Genomic DNA, 19,457 nt, shown 5'->3' on the forward strand with positions numbered 1-19,457 from the left:
CAAGAGTGTCTAACTCCCGAAATCATTTATTTTCGATGAACTAGATTTACGAATTGTAGAAGATTCAAGAACCATGTTTTCAACTTCCCTCCCAAAAAACTTGGAAACAAAAGAAAACACTCTTCTTCAAAGCATGCATGGTCATGCGTGTGCCAAAATATCTTAACTAAAATCGATTCTTTTAGACAATTAATTTGTACCTTTAATTAGTTAGGTTTTGGAGTAATCAAACAAACTATTCTTTCGTGGTCCAAAGATTAACTATGCTACACCCAAATTGGTTTTGGGCACCAATTACGAAATTACATAATTATATAAAGGTAAGAATCTGTATCAATTTCCTAGTGTTATAACTACATAAGATAGAAGTTGATGCAAAATGAATTCAGGATTAGAATAAAGTCATATACATTCATAAAAATAAAAAAAATTCTACTCTTGAATTTGAACCTTGACATTAACACAGTCAACAAAGAAGATGCACAATCTGCAGTAGATCTTCGCAATGCAAAAATAAAAAATAGTTGTTAATTAGAGCAATAAAAAGGATTTTATTTATATATCAATCATGCATCAAAGTGCTTCAACTCTGCCAAAGCAAAAAAAAATCAAACTCCATAAATAAAAACATGGTGAAGTAAAGTAGAATCGAAATTTACAAATTAGAAAGAAAAGATGAAGCTGAATGTGAATGAGTAGATACAAAAAATGATTCAGTCACGCGTAGAGTGGCCTATACCGGGACTATGACCCGGTGTGGTAGGTCGAAAATAATCCTCATTTGCGTCCTTGTATCTCATCTTTGAAGCTTGCAAACCTTTTCTTTTAACCAAGATTCGTCCTTCACTACATACAAATAGGAATCCTAGAATGGCCACCATCATCAAGAAAACAAAAGCTTTGCCCATCACAATGAATATGTTGCAAGAGACGAGAGACTAGTTTGGTTGTAGTTTTAACTTATTTTGGTGGGTATTTATATGATTGAAAAGTGTAGGTCCAAAGATTCTCGTATGCTTCACCCTGGCCAACCATTACATGAATATGAGACTCGACACAACCATATGGCCTGCAATTTTAGTAGTTGAAATATGGGAGAAATCCGAGGTTCGTATACATGTCGTAATCTTACTATTATAATCGAAGGAAATGAATAATGAAAATGAAATGGGAATTACAACAAATCAATTGTAAGTCGAGTCGAGGAAATCCCTCTTTCGTAAGAAAAATTATGTCATGGCCAGTGCTTTTGGATAGGCGTATTGTCCCAAAAATATTACGACTTCCTTCCAGCGTGTAGAAGCACCTTAAATTCGTTTGGCATCTAAACGAACTTCTTATACACTAATTGAAGGATGCAAGGGAACTTTGAGACAGATAAAAATTAGTTTGTGTTGTGTTCTTCATTCTCAAAGTTTAGGTATACTTATAGGTTAAAAGAGAAACTTCAAAAGGTATAGCCTTCAACGCACCTCATAAAGTTAGTTAGAGTTTACGGTGGTTCAGATAGAGTTATATGTGTTATCATCTAACGTAGAGTTTTTTAGCCTAGTGTGACTATATATATGGAGTACAAAACTAAGGCAAATTGTGGTCAATTCGATGAAAAAATAGATGATGGAAATTTTGATTATTTTGTGTTCATAATCTACACATTAATAAGGCATTGCAAGATAAAATGGTCCTATTGAAATTGTACTCCACTTATATACATATAATATACATGATTAAAAATACACATATTTTTGACATTATGTATAGGCCTGCAAATTTAATCTGCGGGTTTCGGGTATACCCGACCCCTACCAATACCCTACGGGTTTTGGGTACCCGAAACATGAAATTATGGGTTCGGGTACGGGTTTGGATAGTTAATGTTAGAATTTTTCGAGTTTAGGGTACCCGAAAACCGTATTAGGGTACCCGACTAATACCCGATTAAACCTGATTAATTATGTATTTGTGATAAATATTTTTATTTAGTATAGGGCCATAGGCCCATAGGGTAAATCTAGGGTAAATTTATTTAACCTCTTTTATGTTTCAATTTACGCCAATAATTTCTTTATTTTAAAATTAAGTAGTGTATATTTGATTATTTGTCTAATGTCTATTTTATATATATGTTAGAAATTTAGAGAAAGCTAAAATATTAAAAATTTAAAATTGAAGTTTAGACTTTTAATAATAGTCAATAAATAGTAGTAGTATTTTGTTATTTTTAATAATTTCGATTCTTATCACAATATAATTTATATAAAAGAATAAATTTGAAATATAAAATTTCGGGTTTACGGATACTCGATTAGTTGGGTTAGGGTACCCGCATCGGGTATTAGGGTACCCGAATTCATATACGGGTCGGGTATTGGGTATGATATTTTTAGGGGTGAGCAAAAAAATCGAAAACCGAATATCCGAACCGAACCAAACCGAAATTTTGAAATTCGGTTCGGTTTTTTCAGTTTTTCGGTTCGGTTCGGTTCGGTTTTGAAAATAAAAAAATTTCGGTTTTTCGGTTCGGACGAAGAAAAAAACCGAAAAATCGAAAAACCGAATTATATATATTCCATTAATTTAATATATTATATTATATATAATATATATATATATATTCTTTAATATATTCTACTATATAATATATATTATATGTATTATTAATTTTATATTATATATAAATATTCTATTAGTATATATAAAATAAAATAAAATACACATATATAAATATATATTTATATTATATTTATTTTTTCAGGTTTTTCGATTTTTTTTCGGGTTTTTCGGTTTTGTTCGGGTTTTCGGTTTTTTAAGTTCGGTTTTCAGTTTTTCGGTTTCGGTTTTTCTGTTTTTCGGGTTCGGTTCGGTTTAGATTTTGAACTAAATTCGATTTTTCGGTTTTGGTTCGGTTTTGGCAAAAAACCGAACTGAAACCCGAATGCACACCCCTAGATATTTTTGAGATTTCGGGTCCGGATACCCGAATTTTCGAGTTTGGGTACCCATGGGTACCCGAATTTACAGGCCTAATTATGTATACTCCACTTAAATCTTTATATACATTGCATTCCGATTACTATACCCACTTCAAAAAACTTCATTAAACCATAATTATTTGCAAATTCAAAAATAAACTTAAACATAACATTTTTTTTCAGCATTAGAGCATCCACAACCGTGCTCTTGCTAGCGGCACGATTGTGGGCCCGACCCCACTTTTTCTGCCTGCTCTCTGGCAAGAGCACAACACCCACAGCTGTGCTCTTCCGCAAGGACGAGTACAATTAATTTAAAATTTAATTACACAAAAACATTTCCATAATACTAAAATTCGTTAAAAAACCACAATAAATATTACAAATAAAATAAAAAAGACATAATTAAAATCCTAAAAATTAAAAATTACATAATTAAAATCATAAAAATTAAAAATTACATAATTAAAAACTAAAAATTAAAAATTACATAATTAAACTCCTAAAAATTAAAAATTACATGATTATTGGCTAATATTACCCGATGAAGACTACGCATCCGGCGGCACCAACCCCAATTATTTTTTGAGACCCAATATCATGTCCTCGTGCATTTGAAGTTGCGTGGGGGTCATAGTTGACCTATCGGCCATATTGAGTTGGGCCAAAAGGGCCCACAACGAGTTGTTCGGGGGTGGAGGTGGAACATATGGTGCGGGTTCGGGGGCGGGGGCAGATGGAGTCGCGGCGCGACGGCGTTCGGCCGCCGCCTTCTTCCTTCCTTGCGGTCGGCGTCGGGAACCGCTTGGTCCGGCGTCGGGGCTACCCAAGTTAGCTTCGGCGAGTTGGCTAGCCACTTCTTCGCCGGCGTCGGATAGGGATGCCGACCGTGACCGTTTGGAGGAGCCGCTAGAGGAGGATGTTACGCCTCCCAGATACTTCGGGTGCGTCCTCGTTTCCTGCCAAACATTTAGGTACTTGAACGACTTACCGTTCATGGATTGGTAGGTGCTCAGCGCCGCAGTGATGATGTCGACCTCGCTCCGGCCGCTCCCGGCATTCCGCGACTCTTGGAGGAAATAGCCATTGAACTTGCCAATTTCGTCGTTGGCTCGACCGATGCAGTTGCGCACCATACTCGTTGCGCTCGATCGTTCCCGGCGGCCGGTTTGCATTGTACCGCCGAGAGACGCGCCACCAAAAGTGATCGCCGGATTGGTTCGTGCCAACCACCGCATCTTCGGAGATTTCCAAGTACGCCTTGAACAATCTATCCATCTCCGCCGGTGAGTACGGTGTGCGGACACCGGCGCGAGATGGAGGAGTCGGAGTTTGGGAAGGGACGGGAGGCCTAGGCTCCGGTGTCCACCCGTATCGCCCATCGGAGGCACCTTGCTCGTCGACCGGGTATGGACGGTAGCCACCCGGAACGCCCGAATCTTGGGTGAGAGGAGGGGCCGAATAGTCCGTTTCCGGACTAGGAAACGGTTGTGAACCGAACCATTCGGGGTTCCAACCGTGGGAGCCCGTAGGGTTATCGTCTTGGCCGGACATAGTGATGTTGTAGGGTATGAGAGAATGAAGATGAAAATGGATATGAGAGATTGAAGATGAAAATGGATATGAGAGAATGAAGATGAGAATTGTGTAGTTTGATGTGAATTTTTGGGAGTGAAATTGAGGGTATTTATAGATGAAAGTGTGTATTTTTGGGGTAACAAAATGAAAAAAAAAATAAAAAGTGGAAAAAAACGGTTATAAACGGATATATTTTTTTGGAAAGTGAAATTTTTTTTATCGGTTTTTTTAATTAAAAACTGATTTTTAATTAAAATTTTTTTTTAAACACAACGGCTATGCCGTTGACGAATCCCAGCGCGCCACGTCAGCTGCTCGCTGGCACGGCGCGGACGGCCGTGACGACGGACGCCACCGTTGTGGATGCTCTTATATACATCGAACTTAGGTCACATTGCCTATGGCAATATACCAATGTAATGAAGAGCACTATACTATAGGTCAGTTATAAATATATACTACAAACTAGTAGTTAGAGTATATTTTTAATGCAAATTTCTTCTTCTGAATATATACAATTAAGATTTTGTTAGAATCCTTATAAAATTATATTTCTTATAAAATTATATTTCATTTAATCTTATATGATATGTGAAAAAATAATTTAAATAGGAGAGTTATATAAAATTTAGCTTTTTTATAGATTTTTTGTTGAGTTAATTTTAGATTTGTCAACTTTCATTAAAATGACATGTGTGATTAAAGATTCACAAAATTTACATTATTATAGTAACCCATTATCTACATGGTACTACATGATTATTCAAAATGCATCTACATCATTATTCCATATTTACAAAAGATTGTTTCCGTAATTTACTTATAGTGCGTAAAATAAATGTTATAAATCAGCCATGTGGCATAGTTTAGACGGTTAACCACCTCTAATCTAAGAGCTCTAAATTGATCTTATGTAAGAATTAATTTTATTTTTCTAAAGTAGTAGGGAGAGCATTCCATATACTAGAGCTCCCTGAATTAAGGAGCAATGGGTTTTACAACGAAAATCTTTGCCATTAACCGCAAAGAGAATCTTTGATTTAACACACAAAACCTGACAAAGGTGTAACCTCAGGCTGTAAAGCAAAGATATTTCAAAGGCAAATGCCCTCAAATTTAAAGGGATGGTTACAATCAAAACAGTATCAGTACCAAATAAATTGCTACTACAAATAGATTTCCTATTTTTAGTGGTTGAATAGAATTTAGTAGTCAGCTCATGGGAAAATTATTAGCATGTTTTTACATTATTTTATTCATTTTTTTGTACTATGTCCCTTCAATTCTTGAATGGTAGTAGTATATATTCTCTTGTCTTTCAATTAACTAATTCAAATCATTATATCATAAGTATTTGCTTGTGTCCTATACGAAGTAATCAGAAATCCAATCTTCTTGGAGACAAGTCTGTAATTCTTTAGCATATTTCAATATTGGGTTGCATATTTCAATATTGGGTTCTTGATTAACCAAAGTCTCTTTTCATGCGGTTCGATTTAAAAGATTATATCTCATGATTGAATATGTATTATGTTTGGTTCATAAGAACTTAATCATTGATTGACGATAATCATATGATAATGAATCATAAGTATCCGCCTCTAATTAAAATAATCTCATAACTTAATCCTAGATGGATAATATGATAATCATATGATATTTGTCATAGCAACCGAACGACATCCAAGAGAGCTTCACTAATTTCCCATAATATACATGCCTTGTGTCTTCAATTCTTTTACATGGTTCAATATTGTGTTCTTTATTAACAAATCTCAATTTCCACCGAGAGGACATAGATTTAAGTCACTGTGACTATGTACGTGGCAGAATATAAACAATGAACAGAGATATAAGATCATCTCCAACTATTTACATCAGACTTAAACCTATTTTTAAATATATGTCACATAAAAAGTAATTTTACTCTAATCATTACACTAAATTCAAAATTTACACATTTTTTTAGTATATATCTCACAAAATTTTTGTAGTAGCCATATATCTAGTGTTGTTCCAGAGAAAATCCCAAAAATGAGTCTGGATTCACAGTATAATTGGAGAAGTTTTCTACACTAAAAATGAGATTTGGTGTATGATTAGAGACAGTGTAGTGAAAATAAAATGATGAGGAAGATTGAAATTCTACATAAAAAAAGATACGTAAGAAAGATGCTTGAAATTCGATATGTATAAATTAGAAAAAATAAGTTTTTATGCAATTTGAAGCCAAACAGAGTCATTTAATATCGACATATATTATAGCCTCTACTGTGTTTCACAACAGTATAGAGAAGTGGATCACATTCTACAATTTGATGATATGATATTTATGTTGTACTATCATTGTTCTCTAATTATGTTGGCATATTAATAAAAAGTAGAATTGTGAAGTAAAATGTCACAATTTCCAGTGATGAGATTAGATTCTAAACAAGTACTAGTTGAAATAAATTAAAGGATGTGAAATATTGTTCTACCATTGAGATATTAGAGTGATATTCTGTTTGTTTGTAGGCGAAGCATAAAAATGATACAGACAGAGTTGATAGGTTTTATGTAGTCCTTTACCTGTCGACCAGACAAATAAGATCGCAGAATCAAACAATATTCATAAACCCCAGAGATTGAAAAAAGGTATCACCAGATATTTGGTATTCCCCTTACCCTACTGCTCAAATATTGGAATAGTATATTAATTAATATAATTATATCACTATATGAGAATTACGTACATTGGAATTTGGAACAAATAATAATATATGGCAAACATACTCCATGGCCGGACAGCTGCTTCCTCACCTCCCATCTCAATTAACCTCTCTTACTTAAGATACTAGTGCATGAAAAGTAAGCTGTTTTAACCATTTACACTGAAATTAATTTTATTTTGTGTCTTATCAAGTATCAAATGATTATTATACCTCAAATATTTATATCAAATTCAAATTTCAAAAAAGTATTCTCTCTTGAATTAATTTTTATACTCCATTTCTACGTCCCAAAAACTATAGTCCACTGTCATTTTGTACCGTCTCACCGTTAATGTATTTCTAGTTTCTTCTCAAGGTAAGTAGTCCATCAAACATACAGTTAATATTCACAAGAAAATTCAGGGTGCATCTTTGGTGAATTTTAATATAGAGTAGTAATTCAAGGAACGAATCAAGCCACCAGCAAAATTGTAATCAACCGTTCATGGGTAAAATTTTGAATGCAAACCGAGATTCAAAGATTATAAAAGTTCAATAGCAATAAATCTGTAATACACGCTCAACAAATAAACTTAAAGACTCTCCTAAAGATAGTGTGTGCAACTCCTGGAACACAAACCATATTTGGAGTCTGATATCGAAAACCCAAAAATGCTTATGATCAACGGTAACGGCGAAGAGAAAGGGTCTGGTTTCTCTTCCATGTGGCCCTTCTTGAAGGGCGTGCTTTGTGGTGCAAGTGGCCCCTGCCTCTGAGACCCCTGTACTTCTTTCCAGCCGATGTAAGTCCTCGAAGCTCTCTGTGCTTGTGGACTGGGTTGCAGATCCAGTTGATACGTGGGTCATTGCGGATTGTGGTGTGAGCTGGATCGATCAATATTACTTCAAAGTACTTGTAAGTAGAGTCCTGCAGTAATAAATTTAATTTCATGTCACCAGCAGAGAATAAATAAGCACATTCACAGACCAGCATATATAAGTAAGCTTTATTTCAGTATATTGTAAGAGCATTCTTTCATACATAAAACTGTAAAAAGATCAGCACTCAATTATAGCTACTTTAAAAGTGAATCAAAAGGTATGATAACTAAGTTAGTCAGAAGGTAAGTCGTACAGAAGTGTATTTGTTTATCTAAGCACAAAAGACAAATGTGTGATCAAGTCTAAAAGGCACACCTCATTGATCCAGTAAGAACTCAGAACCCGTAGACCGCCCAATTTACGTCCAGCACGCTCCTCAGCAACAGACCTTTTGCTGCGTTGGAACTTCAGTTGAGTAACTCCCTGATTTGTGGGCTTTCCATAGACAATACCCTTGGAAACAGGCCTCTTTCTTCCACCACGCCTAATACGAACTCGGTAGATTACGTACCCCTGCAACAGGTTAGCCAACAGAACATTCAGAAAAAGGGATATCAATTTACAAACACAAATACAGATAACAAACAGAAGCTATATCCTTGTTATTGCATCACATGATCCAACAGCTTGAACAGCTAAACTCACTACACATAACATTACATAACTACATAATAGATGGTTTATAGAAACAAATTCAAATTACTTTGTAAACATATAAACACCAACTGACAGTAACATCTATCAACATACAAAATTGAGATTGGACATCCAACACTAAAAATTCCAATTCAATAATCCAACACAAACAACATTACTACATTAGCCCTGTGCTTGGACTTTCACATCCAGGCATCATTCCACACTCTTAACTATATAGCAGCACAAATTCAAAAGCCCTTACTTCCAGTCCTTGGTACAAAGAACAACATAATGGAAGCCTAGTTATATAATTTAGACTAATTTAATACCAAATGCTTAAATTCCCAATCTAGAAATACAACCTAGGGCAGGAAAAGAAATGCAGCTCGTTACCCTACACATAAATCAGTTATCTACACCTCCGCAAATTCAATTACATATAGAAAACGGAAAGCAGAGAAGACAGAAATCAAATCACACAATTAACCTAAAATCTTCAAATACAAAGGCACAGGCAGTGATAAATTGAGATACCTGCTTGGCCTTGTAACCAAGGCGCCGGGCCTTGTCGGGTCGCGTGGGGCGGGTGACGCGTACAACGGCAGGAAGCTGTCGGTACTCCCAGCAGCGAACCCTGAGAAGGAATCGCATCACATCGGATTGCTTCTTCTTCCATAGCTCAGATAGATAAGTGTAGGCACCTAAAAATCCGAACAAAATCGGTCAGAATCGGCACAGCGGAGGAAATGGCGATAGTGTAACACTTACCCATGGTGGTCGCTGCAGTCTGAGAAATTTGATGGCCAAGTGAGATTATATCATGGTTGTGAGGTAGGGTTTTGGTATTAGAAATTTTGTGAGCACAATTGGGCTGCCGCTTTTTATTCATTGGGCCTCACTATTTACAATCAGATCGGCCAGGCCAGGTCATGTTTAAACCCAATATCCAAAAATCTACTGTACATTTCTAATCAGAATGAATGAGTGTGTGGAATAAAAATAGTGATGTGCACACACAAATATATATTTTATTAATAAAAATAAAATTAAAACTAATTTTAATGTTAAAATAATAGTGATGGTTGTACCACAGCAGGGGATCTAACTCCAATTTTTCCTCTCTTACATTTGGACCATGTGCTAACACCCACCATCTCAATTTTCTGCTTTTCCCTCTTCTTAGTATTTTATCTATCCCATTAATAATAACACATTTCTTATTTGATGTTTATAGTACTTATTTAGTATGTCAAGTAATTAGATAATGAAGTAGTGATGATAATAAAATAAAAAAGAATAGTGAAAGGAGGCGAGTAGTATCTTTTCAATTTTATATAATTTCATTCAAAATACTCCAATATGCATATTATATGAAATTATTGTGAAATTATATTTAATTTAATAATAATACTACTACTACATTTAAAATAAATTTAAAATGAATTAAGCTATTATCATTTAAAATTTTGGAAAAAGTTTTGTATACAATTACTATAAAAAACATTGTTTACCAACCAAACTCTCTCGAGCACCATCCTCATGTCGAGCACATTTCTAAGCACATTGTGTGCTACTATTAAGCATTTCCAAGCACGTCAACATGCTCGGAATATATTTTGGGGCTTGCAAGTTGATTCTACACATCTTTGGCTTGGTTACATCGATGTCGAGATATTATGGGATTCCGAGCACCAAAGTGCTCATGAAATACTGTCACTGAGCACCTTAAAAGTGGTTGGAATATCGGTAGGGGTGAGCATTCAGTTTTTGTTTCGGTTTTTTTTGCCAAATTGAATAAAAAATGAAATTTTGTGTAGATGAAAATCGAATCGAACAAAATTAACTATAAAAACCATTTTGGGCTCTCAATGTAAGCATCAATTGATATAGACTAAACATGAGAACTCAGCACAAAAGACAAGCCTGTTAGGAGAGAGAGCTCATGTAGTCTATGTTGACCACATTAGTTGTTATCACAACCAATGTGGGAATTGAGTCTGTAACAAGCATCTTGTAAGAAAATAATTTACTTGAAATTATTATGATTACGATGCAGAAGCGCCATCCAATTCAATTCTATGTTGCATCAATAGATTTTGATCTACCATCGAATCTACACAAACATATGTTGCATGATGTGTAGGGATAAACAATCGGTCACGAGTTTTATAATTTCCATATGCAACATTCCGCACAATATGTTCTGCCTTCCTATATGCCAAAACCCTTCACAATAGTTTCCACAATGCATTAGAAGCATTGCAATCTTACTTGATAAGAACATCCACCGCGGAGAGCACACGTGTCGCGTGGCTCGTTTCTATTGGCCATTGACATTTTTTTTTCTTTTTTTTAAAATCGAAAATAATACCAAAAATTTAAAAAATATATATATTTTTGGGAATCCAAAAATATACAGATTTTATTACCATTTTTTGAATTTTTTTTTGAAATTTTTTAAAAAAATTAATCCCAAAATCATCTATAAATACACACATTCATCATCCATTTGGGCGAAAATCGGCCACGAGTAGTGGATTTTTAAAATTTTATGAATTTAATTATGTAATTTTTAATTTTTAGGATTTAAATTATGTAATTTTTAATTTTTAAGACTTTAATGAAGAAAATTTCAATTTTTAGGATTTTAATTATGTAATTTTTATTTTTTTTGTAATTTGTAATATTATTCCGGTTATTTTTAATGCATTTTAATATTGTAGAAATGTTTTTATTTAAATTGAATAATAGAATGGTGGGACCCTTGAGCATGTCCTTGCGGAAGAGCACGGATGTGGATGTTGTGCTCTTGTCTAAGAGCAGGGAGTAAAAGTGGCTCCGGGCCCGTTAGCAAGAGCACAGATGTGGATGCTCTAATAATCAATGAACCCGCCGATAAATATTCTTGGTTTTTAAAAAAAAGTGGTACATAGATATTTTGCGGACATACCAATTTCTAGAATTTTGGAATGAATTCCTACTTGCGTTATTGCTATTGGGCTTTATTAGAGCATCCACAATGGAGGCGAGTGGACCGGCTAGCCGATTCCCGGCGCTGGTCGGTCCGCTCGCCTAACCATTGCAGCCGGTGAGCGGCAAATCGGCGAAAAAAACGGCGAGAGCACACCGATTTGCGGGCGCTAGCCGATGCGCTCGTCGATCGGCTGACCGTCATTGTAGGCTCCCGATCGGCCAGTCGATTTTTTATTTTTATTTAGTTTTGGCGGTTTTAAATATTGTAATTTGGTCCTTCAATTATCGGAAATTACATTTCCCGATGAAGATTTCTGTATAGCAACTTTGATGGACCCCGCCAGGTCGACCCCAGTCAGGGGCTCTGTCCTTTGGACCCCGCTCTCGGGGGCGCTGCCCTCGAACCCCCGTCCAATCGTAACGAATTCAAACAAGTGTGCACTCTGCACTTCCAACTTATTTGATGTCTTATTATGATCATATTGATCAATCAAGTTAATCCAATTACACTAAAATATCCAACACCGGATAGCGGCGACGACGACGAGGAATGAGGCGGAGGCGGGGGGCTCATGTGTGGAAGAGGATTTTTTTTAATTAATGTACTTTTTTTAATTAATGTCTCTTTTAAAATTTTATTATTATTATTATTGATTTTCCCCTATTTCAGTCGTACATTTAATTCCGTATTTTGTGTGATTGTTAATTATTTGTTTTTATAATTTTGTTTATTGTGGCTAGGCTATGACTGAGCTATTACTTGTCTAGTTGCTCGTTCTGATAATGTAGCAGGAGGAGTTTTTAGTGCTGCTGATGTGGCAGGAGTAGTTTGTGGCTAGGCTATCTCTGGGCTATGGCTGGGCTATTTCTATTGGAGATGCTCTTAGAGCATCCGCAATAGAGGCGAGTGCACCGGCTCGCCGATTTTTGGCTCTCGCCGGTCCACTCGCCGAACTATTGCAACCGACGAGCGCCGAATCGGCGAGAATTTCGGCGAGCGCACGACGGTTCCCGGGTGCTCGCCGCTATTGCAGCCTCCGATCGGCGAGCGACCGGCGAGCGCAATTTTGTAAATTTTAATGTACCTTTTTTTAATTATGTAATTTTTTAATGTACCTTTTTTTAATTTAAATGAAATTAATGCATTTTCCCGTATCTGTGTCGTAAGTTGAATTCCGTATTTTGTGTGATTGTTAATTATTTATTTTTAGTGCTAATGATGTGACTAGGCTATGGCTGGACTATTGCTTGTCCAGTTGCTTGTCCTGATGATGATGTGGCAGGAGGGATTTTAGTGCTGATGATATGGCATTGGAGTTTGTGGCTGGGCTATAGTGGGCTATTGCTTGTCGAGTTGCTACTGTGGATACTCTCAGATTGAAGAGTTTGGTGATGGATGCGAGCACGTCAGACACCGTGGAAATGACGGTGATTTATTTAGACTGAAAAAAAAACGAGAATGTTGGTGGACCAGAATTGGCTCCGATGACTACCGCCACACCCTCCGCCGTGGGCCCCACCATGGAAATGACGGTGATTTATTTAGACTGATAAAAAACGAGAATGTTGGTGAACCAGAATTGGCTCCGATGACTACCGCCACACTCTCCGCCGTGGGCCCCACCAGTTGGGTTCAGACTCACAGGAGAGCCTATCTAATTCCGCCGCGAGCTGCTCTGGTAGAGGCCAGAGGAGCAGCCATTGAAGATGTAACCCTTGCCCGATTGAGAGACTCCTCCGGCGCCGCCTCTTCTAGACACCGAGCCGATGATATGCAAGCCGAAGCCGCCGCAATGGCTCGCGCCGCCAACGCCTCCGTCTACAGCGCCGACCTCCTCTCTACCAAATACGGCTCGCGCCCAATCAGGGTCGCGCAGAGGGCGCTCGAGATATTCGCCGGCCTCGGCTCCTTCGCCCTCAATTTGTGGCTAGACCAGCTCAGAGGCCACCTCGATCAGAACCAGAGGCAGCGAGCCGTCAATCTCAGAAACACTCTCACAAAATTGGGCCCTACATTCGTCAAAATCGGCCAAGGTCTATCCACCAGGCCTGACTTGTGCCCGCCTCTTTACATCGAGGAGCTCTCTCAATTGCAGGATGCTTTGCCGACGTTTCCAGACGCAGAGGCCTTTTCTTGTATTGAGAGAGAGCTTGGATGTTCGCTTGATTCTGTGTATTCATCAATCTCTGCATCCCCAATTGCTGCAGCCAGTTTGGGGCAGGTTTACAAAGCCAAATTGAGCTACTCAAGCCAGATTGTTGCTGTGAAGGTGCAAAGACCTGGCATTGAAGAGGCGATTGGCCTCGATTTTTACCTAATTAGAGGCCTCGGCTTCCTAATTAACAAATATGTCGATTTTGTTACGAGTGATGTTGTTGCTCTAATCGATGAATTTGCTCGAAGAGTTTATCAGGAACTTAATTATGTACAGGTTAGTGTTAGTGTTAGTGTTAGCGTTAGCAACATCATGCTTTATTGTTTTAAATGCTGCCAATTAGTTAAATCTTTTTGCAGGAGGGGCAAAACGCTAGGAGATTTAAAAAATTGTATGCAGACAAAGCAGATGTCCTTGTTCCGGATATTTACTGGGACTACACTAGTGGAAAGGTGCTGACGATGGAGTGGGTTGAGGGAGTGAAGTTAAGTGAGCATGAAGCGATCGAGAGACAAGGGCTCAGAGTTTTGGACCTAGTGAACACTGGTATACAATGCAGTCTTAGGCAGCTGCTCGAGTATGGCTACTTTCATGCTGATCCTCATCCGGGGAATCTCTTGGCAACGCCGGATGGGAAGCTTGCTTTTCTCGACTTTGGGATGATGAGTGAGACTCCTGAACAAGCAAGGTCTGCCATAATTGGTCATGTTGTCCACATGGTCAATCGAGACTACGAAGCCATGGCTCGTGATTACTATGCGCTGGACTTTCTGCCTCCAGATGTGGACGTGGCTCCTATTGTGCCAGCTTTAAGGAACTTCTTTGACGATGCACTCAATTCAACTGTGAGCGAGCTCAACTTTAAAACTATTGTGGATGGTTTGGGCGCTGTTCTCTACCAATACCCGTTTAATGGTGACTATCCTTTTCCTTGATGTCATTTATGCCAATTTATCTCGAGAGACTAACACATGTGTTGTCTTTGTTTACCATAATTTGCTTCGAAGAATTAGATTATAGTATTATATTAAATGCATGGAGGAGGATGATACGGAAGAGAAGAAATGTGAACATATATAGGGTGATGAGGTGATCTGATGTGGAAACCATATGCTTTATGATTCTTAGTTTCCACATGGTTGTTAATGCTTAAAATCAGATAGTATCATGGATCTTTCAATTTTGAGGAGAAGAAAAAATCTCATTCTTGATTCTAAGAAACTCATAGAGATGATCATGCTCTTTCACATTGTGTGTACATTGAGAGGGAATAAAACAAGAAAATTTGACTGGATGATTAGATAGAGCTAACTAGTGAATCATTATAAGGTTGAAAAAAAGTGAAGCTCGCTTAGCTCTTAAGACAAAGCTAACTAGTGAATCAAAATAAGGTTGAAAAAAAGTGAAGTACGCTTAGTTCTTAGACAAGCATAGCATTTGTTTATTGGCTATTAGCTGGGTAGGCCCTCCATAGCCTGACACGAGTTCTTCACCTGGTATCTTTATCACTCTTCAGCCAGTCATACATCATTATTTGATTTCTTCCTATTGCATTTTGAGTCTTGTTTCTATCAATATGATTCAAAATTTCAAATTGCTGGCTTTGAAACTAATTATATCCCTCAAAGAAGTGTGAAGACTTGTGCTAGCATGGTAGAGAAAGGCATTGAAGCTTTGGAAGATATAGTCTGTTCATCAATATGGATTTGACCTAATAGCTCCGAAGTTAATCTCTTGGGTTTCAAATGGTATTATAATGTCTAAAGTTAGGTCCATGGCCTAAAATTATCACATAAATAAGTGTATTATTTTAGAGTTTTTAGTGGAATATCTTGTGGACCATGCATATTTTGTATACTTAAGTAAGCCTTGGAGTTGGGGTATGCCTTGGGCTGATTTCATGAAGTCTGAATTGTAGTATATCCTCCTAAATAAAATTACTGGTTTCATCAATTTTCATAACAAATCATTTTCTTTCTTGAAAATAGCTCATCATGTGAGACTCTTTTCTTTCAAGGAGAATAGCATGGTTTTGTTTTGCACATACTTCTGACTCTCACACTAGGAGTATCTAGGCTGGAAATATACGTTCTCATGAAATGTTATTAAATATCTGCTATGGCGCCGCCGTGGCGCCATTGCATGGCGGGTTTCAAGAAAAACGCCATAGCGATACGCTGGCATGAAACTTTTTAATGGCCGCCACGAATGAGGCTCCATGGCGGTGCCATGGCAGGTATGGCGTCAGTTTTGATTGGGCTGCCTCCAATCCTCAGCCCAATTAGCAAATAAGACGGCTCAAATTTATTTTACCCTCAAACCCAGCCCAAACCAGACCCAATTAATAAAGAACTAGGGTTTTTGTTCTTAGAATCAGATTCTCTCCCAAATAAACCCTAGCTGCGCCAACCTCCAAAAAAACCCTAGCTACACCAAACGACGCCACCCCCTCGTCGCTGGTCAGCGCCCTCCCCCCTCCCTTCGCCAGTCAGCGCTCCCCGTTGCCGGTCATATTTCTAAATAATGATGTTGGGGAGGATGATGATTGAGGATGGTTTTAATTTATTTATATATATATATTATGATGATGATGACTTTATATTTTAATGGTTGAACTAAGACTTATTATTATAGACATAATATATAATTGCTTATGACTTTATGCTTTATTAACTGTTTTAGTAGTTGATATTTACATTTTTTTTTATTTTTTAATTTTTTGAATTTATCTATACATATATTACTAATATTTTATTAATTAATTTATCGACCGCCATATCCCGCCAACTGCTACGCCATATCCCTGTGGCGGTTTTTTGGCTTACCGCCGTAAACCGCCATACGCCATCCATAACATTGAATGCTACAGTACCAGCTCTTCCTTCTAAAGCAAAAACAAGAACAAAACATACTTTTCAATCTTAGGTTTAATCTTGCAGCACATGTTGCTTGGAAGCACAACATTTCTATGGTCCACTATAATTCCAATAACATTTTTGATATAAAATAGCATACAGTTCCCATATCCAAAAACTTCTTGCACCCATGCATTGTTAGCATGGGAGCACCATGGTGAAAATAGGTCAGGGGTACAAGAGCTATAGCCGGTTATAGTGACTTATTTGTTTCCTATATATACCATTTACTTAGTTCAGTATGTAGTAGTAGTATCACATAAGGAGTCTATCAACTTGATCATAGTATTGTTCTGGATAGCTACTATAGCGAGGAGTTTTTTTCTATCATAATATTCATGGTATCACTTCTGTCAGATAAATTTTCATAGACTACAATTTTTTCACGTTGCATCTAACCGGCTTTTATTTTTTGCAGTGCCTGCATATTATGCTTTGATTTTAAGGTCTCTCACTGTTCTAGAAGGTTTAGCGCTGTACGCTGACCCTAATTTTAAGGTGCTGGCTGCTTCATATCCGTATTTTGCTAAAAGGCTTCTTACTGATCCCAATCCATATCTCAGAGATGCTCTTATTGAGCTGCTTTTCAAGGATGGGAGATTCAGGCATGTAGTATCCTAATTACTACTATATCATTTTCTTATTCTTTTACATGATGAGTTATACTCAGCATTTTGTTCATTTAAAAGTGTGGGTAAATTCTTTGCCACAGGTGGAATAGACTTGAAAACTTGCTTGTTCAGGGAAGAAAAGACAGAGATTTCAATGCCAAAGATGCTTTACAACCCGTCCTTAAATTACTATTGGGGCCAGATGGTGAAGTACTTAGGAATTTAGTAATAAAAGAAGCAATCCAAGTAACTGAAGCTGTTGTTGTGGGCTCAGTGATTGAATCATACAAATTAGTTCCTGATTTCATAAGGACTCTTATTTTTAATGTCAATGGAACTACTAGTCCATTTGCAATGAGCAGTGCTGAACAGGAAAGTATGATGGAGCTTAGGGCTCAAGTATTCAGAATATGGGAACTCTTACGATCTTCAGATAACTTTGATCCTAGTATTTTACAGCCTATACTGCAGGTAAGAATCTGGTACATCTATTTTGTGTAATACATGCTTGAGTTCAAAACGCTTTCTGTTAAATTTATATTTTTGAACACTGGTAATACATACAATGTTTCCCGAAATCTCCAAAAAATAGGGAACTCCATCTGGCATTTATTCTGCATGTTATTTATTAACTTAATTTATTGGAAATGTCCAATAAGGGTTTTGATCTTCAGTTCTCCTTTGGGGTTTTCAGGTTCTTTTTGCCTGTCTGATTCATGTTTCTGCACGTGTGACTTGAGAGGATGTAGAAAAATATGTAGTCCCATCCTTATGGTGCTCCCTCATTACTCCCTCCATCCCACTTTAGGAGTCTCGGTTTATCATTTCAATCTGTCCCACATTAGGAGGAGTTCCTGTTAGAATATTCCATAAATGGGAATAGGCCCCACATTCCACTAACCTCATTCCACTCACATTTTATTATAAAATTAATATATAAAAATGGGACCCACATTCTATTATCCTTTTTCACCAGCTTTTCTTTACATTTCCTAAAACCTATACCGAACTCAACTGAGACTTCTAAAGTGGGATGGAGGGAGTGTAACACATCACTTTACACATTTCCATCAATTTGTGCGCCTTTTCTTGGAAGGTGGTCATTTAACGGACCTTTAACATGCCTATCTTCATTCTAATTTGTAACATGATAAATGAAGTTTCTTTGGTCTCCCTCTCTCTCTCAAATTTGCGTTTGGAAGAACAATGTCTGGCAAGTTGATCTTTAGATGTATTTACTCTTTCCATGTTCAAACACTACATTAGTTTTGCATGCTCCACGATTCTGTTGGAGAAGTGTTAAATTTGAATGTTTTTTTCTTTCTCAAGTTTTTAAACTATAATTCAATAACTGAATGAAGCCATAATATGATGATTTGGTATAACAAGATTCAGTTTATGTGGTATCCATGAGTTGAAATTCTCTACTGGAGGATATCAGTAATTATATGGGATCTTGAGCTACTAAAATGTAACTGCTGGAATGCACGAAGGCTAAAACCCGCATATGCAGGTACTGCAAGAACCAGAAGCAAGGCAACTTGGTGGGCGTGTAGTTGGTGGAATTACTCAGCGTCTGGCTGCTCGCTTGCTGCAGCAAGTTCTCCGGGATCCACCAGGCACTGCTTCTACAACATTGTAACTGCTCTTACCATCTGTTAGTTTTTTAAGAGCAGTTGTTAATCTTGTACACATATTTGTTCAGAGTAATTGCATCTGAAATTCATTATCTTAATCTCACTTCTATATCATTGTTCTTCTAGAAGTGATGATATGATACCATGCCCATCAATTTGTGAATGTTCAGACTCAGTATGTTTATATTGTATAGCTCTGTACTGATTATAATAAGATATCAACGGAGAAGAATGTAAAACGATTTTAATTACAATGTTGAAATTTATTTATTTATTTAGTAGTAATTGTTTGTGGGGGATGTCATGGCTTATCTTGCGTCTGTTATCACCATATGTTCACTTGCAGTCTAGTTTCCTTGCTCCATTAGTTTTGATTTCTTATAGAAGGCTAGAAATTTTCA

The 19,457-nt window shown here is 37.0% G+C and overlaps 2 protein-coding genes across 2 annotated transcripts; one reads left to right on the forward strand and one right to left on the reverse strand.

Annotated features, from left to right (window-relative positions):
- Positions 1-7,777: 7,777 nt before the first annotated feature.
- LOC121763308 (60S ribosomal protein L15-like) lies at positions 7,778-9,670 on the reverse strand. Its single transcript, XM_042159302.1, has 4 exons — positions 9,533-9,670; positions 9,299-9,465; positions 8,441-8,638; positions 7,778-8,171 (listed from the first exon to the last, which is right to left on the reverse strand). Exons 1-4 carry the CDS (start codon positions 9,651-9,653, stop codon positions 7,926-7,928), a joined length of 732 nt encoding a protein of 243 aa, XP_042015236.1. The 5' UTR covers positions 9,654-9,670; the 3' UTR covers positions 7,778-7,925.
- A 3,484-nt stretch (positions 9,671-13,154) lies between these two features.
- LOC121765059 (protein ACTIVITY OF BC1 COMPLEX KINASE 3, chloroplastic-like) lies at positions 13,155-19,341 on the forward strand. The gene is made up of 5 exons (XM_042161106.1): positions 13,155-14,169; positions 14,253-14,808; positions 17,227-17,413; positions 17,521-17,890; positions 18,933-19,341. The coding sequence occupies exons 1-5, from the start codon at positions 13,327-13,329 to the stop codon at positions 19,059-19,061; spliced, it is 2,085 nt and encodes a 694-aa protein (XP_042017040.1). The 5' UTR covers positions 13,155-13,326; the 3' UTR covers positions 19,062-19,341.
- Positions 19,342-19,457: the final 116 nt, after the last annotated feature.

Source organism: Salvia splendens, chromosome 14 (assembly GCF_004379255.2).
Source record: "Salvia splendens isolate huo1 chromosome 14, SspV2, whole genome shotgun sequence".
In the NCBI taxonomy this organism is placed as follows: Eukaryota; Viridiplantae; Streptophyta; class Magnoliopsida; order Lamiales; family Lamiaceae; genus Salvia; species Salvia splendens.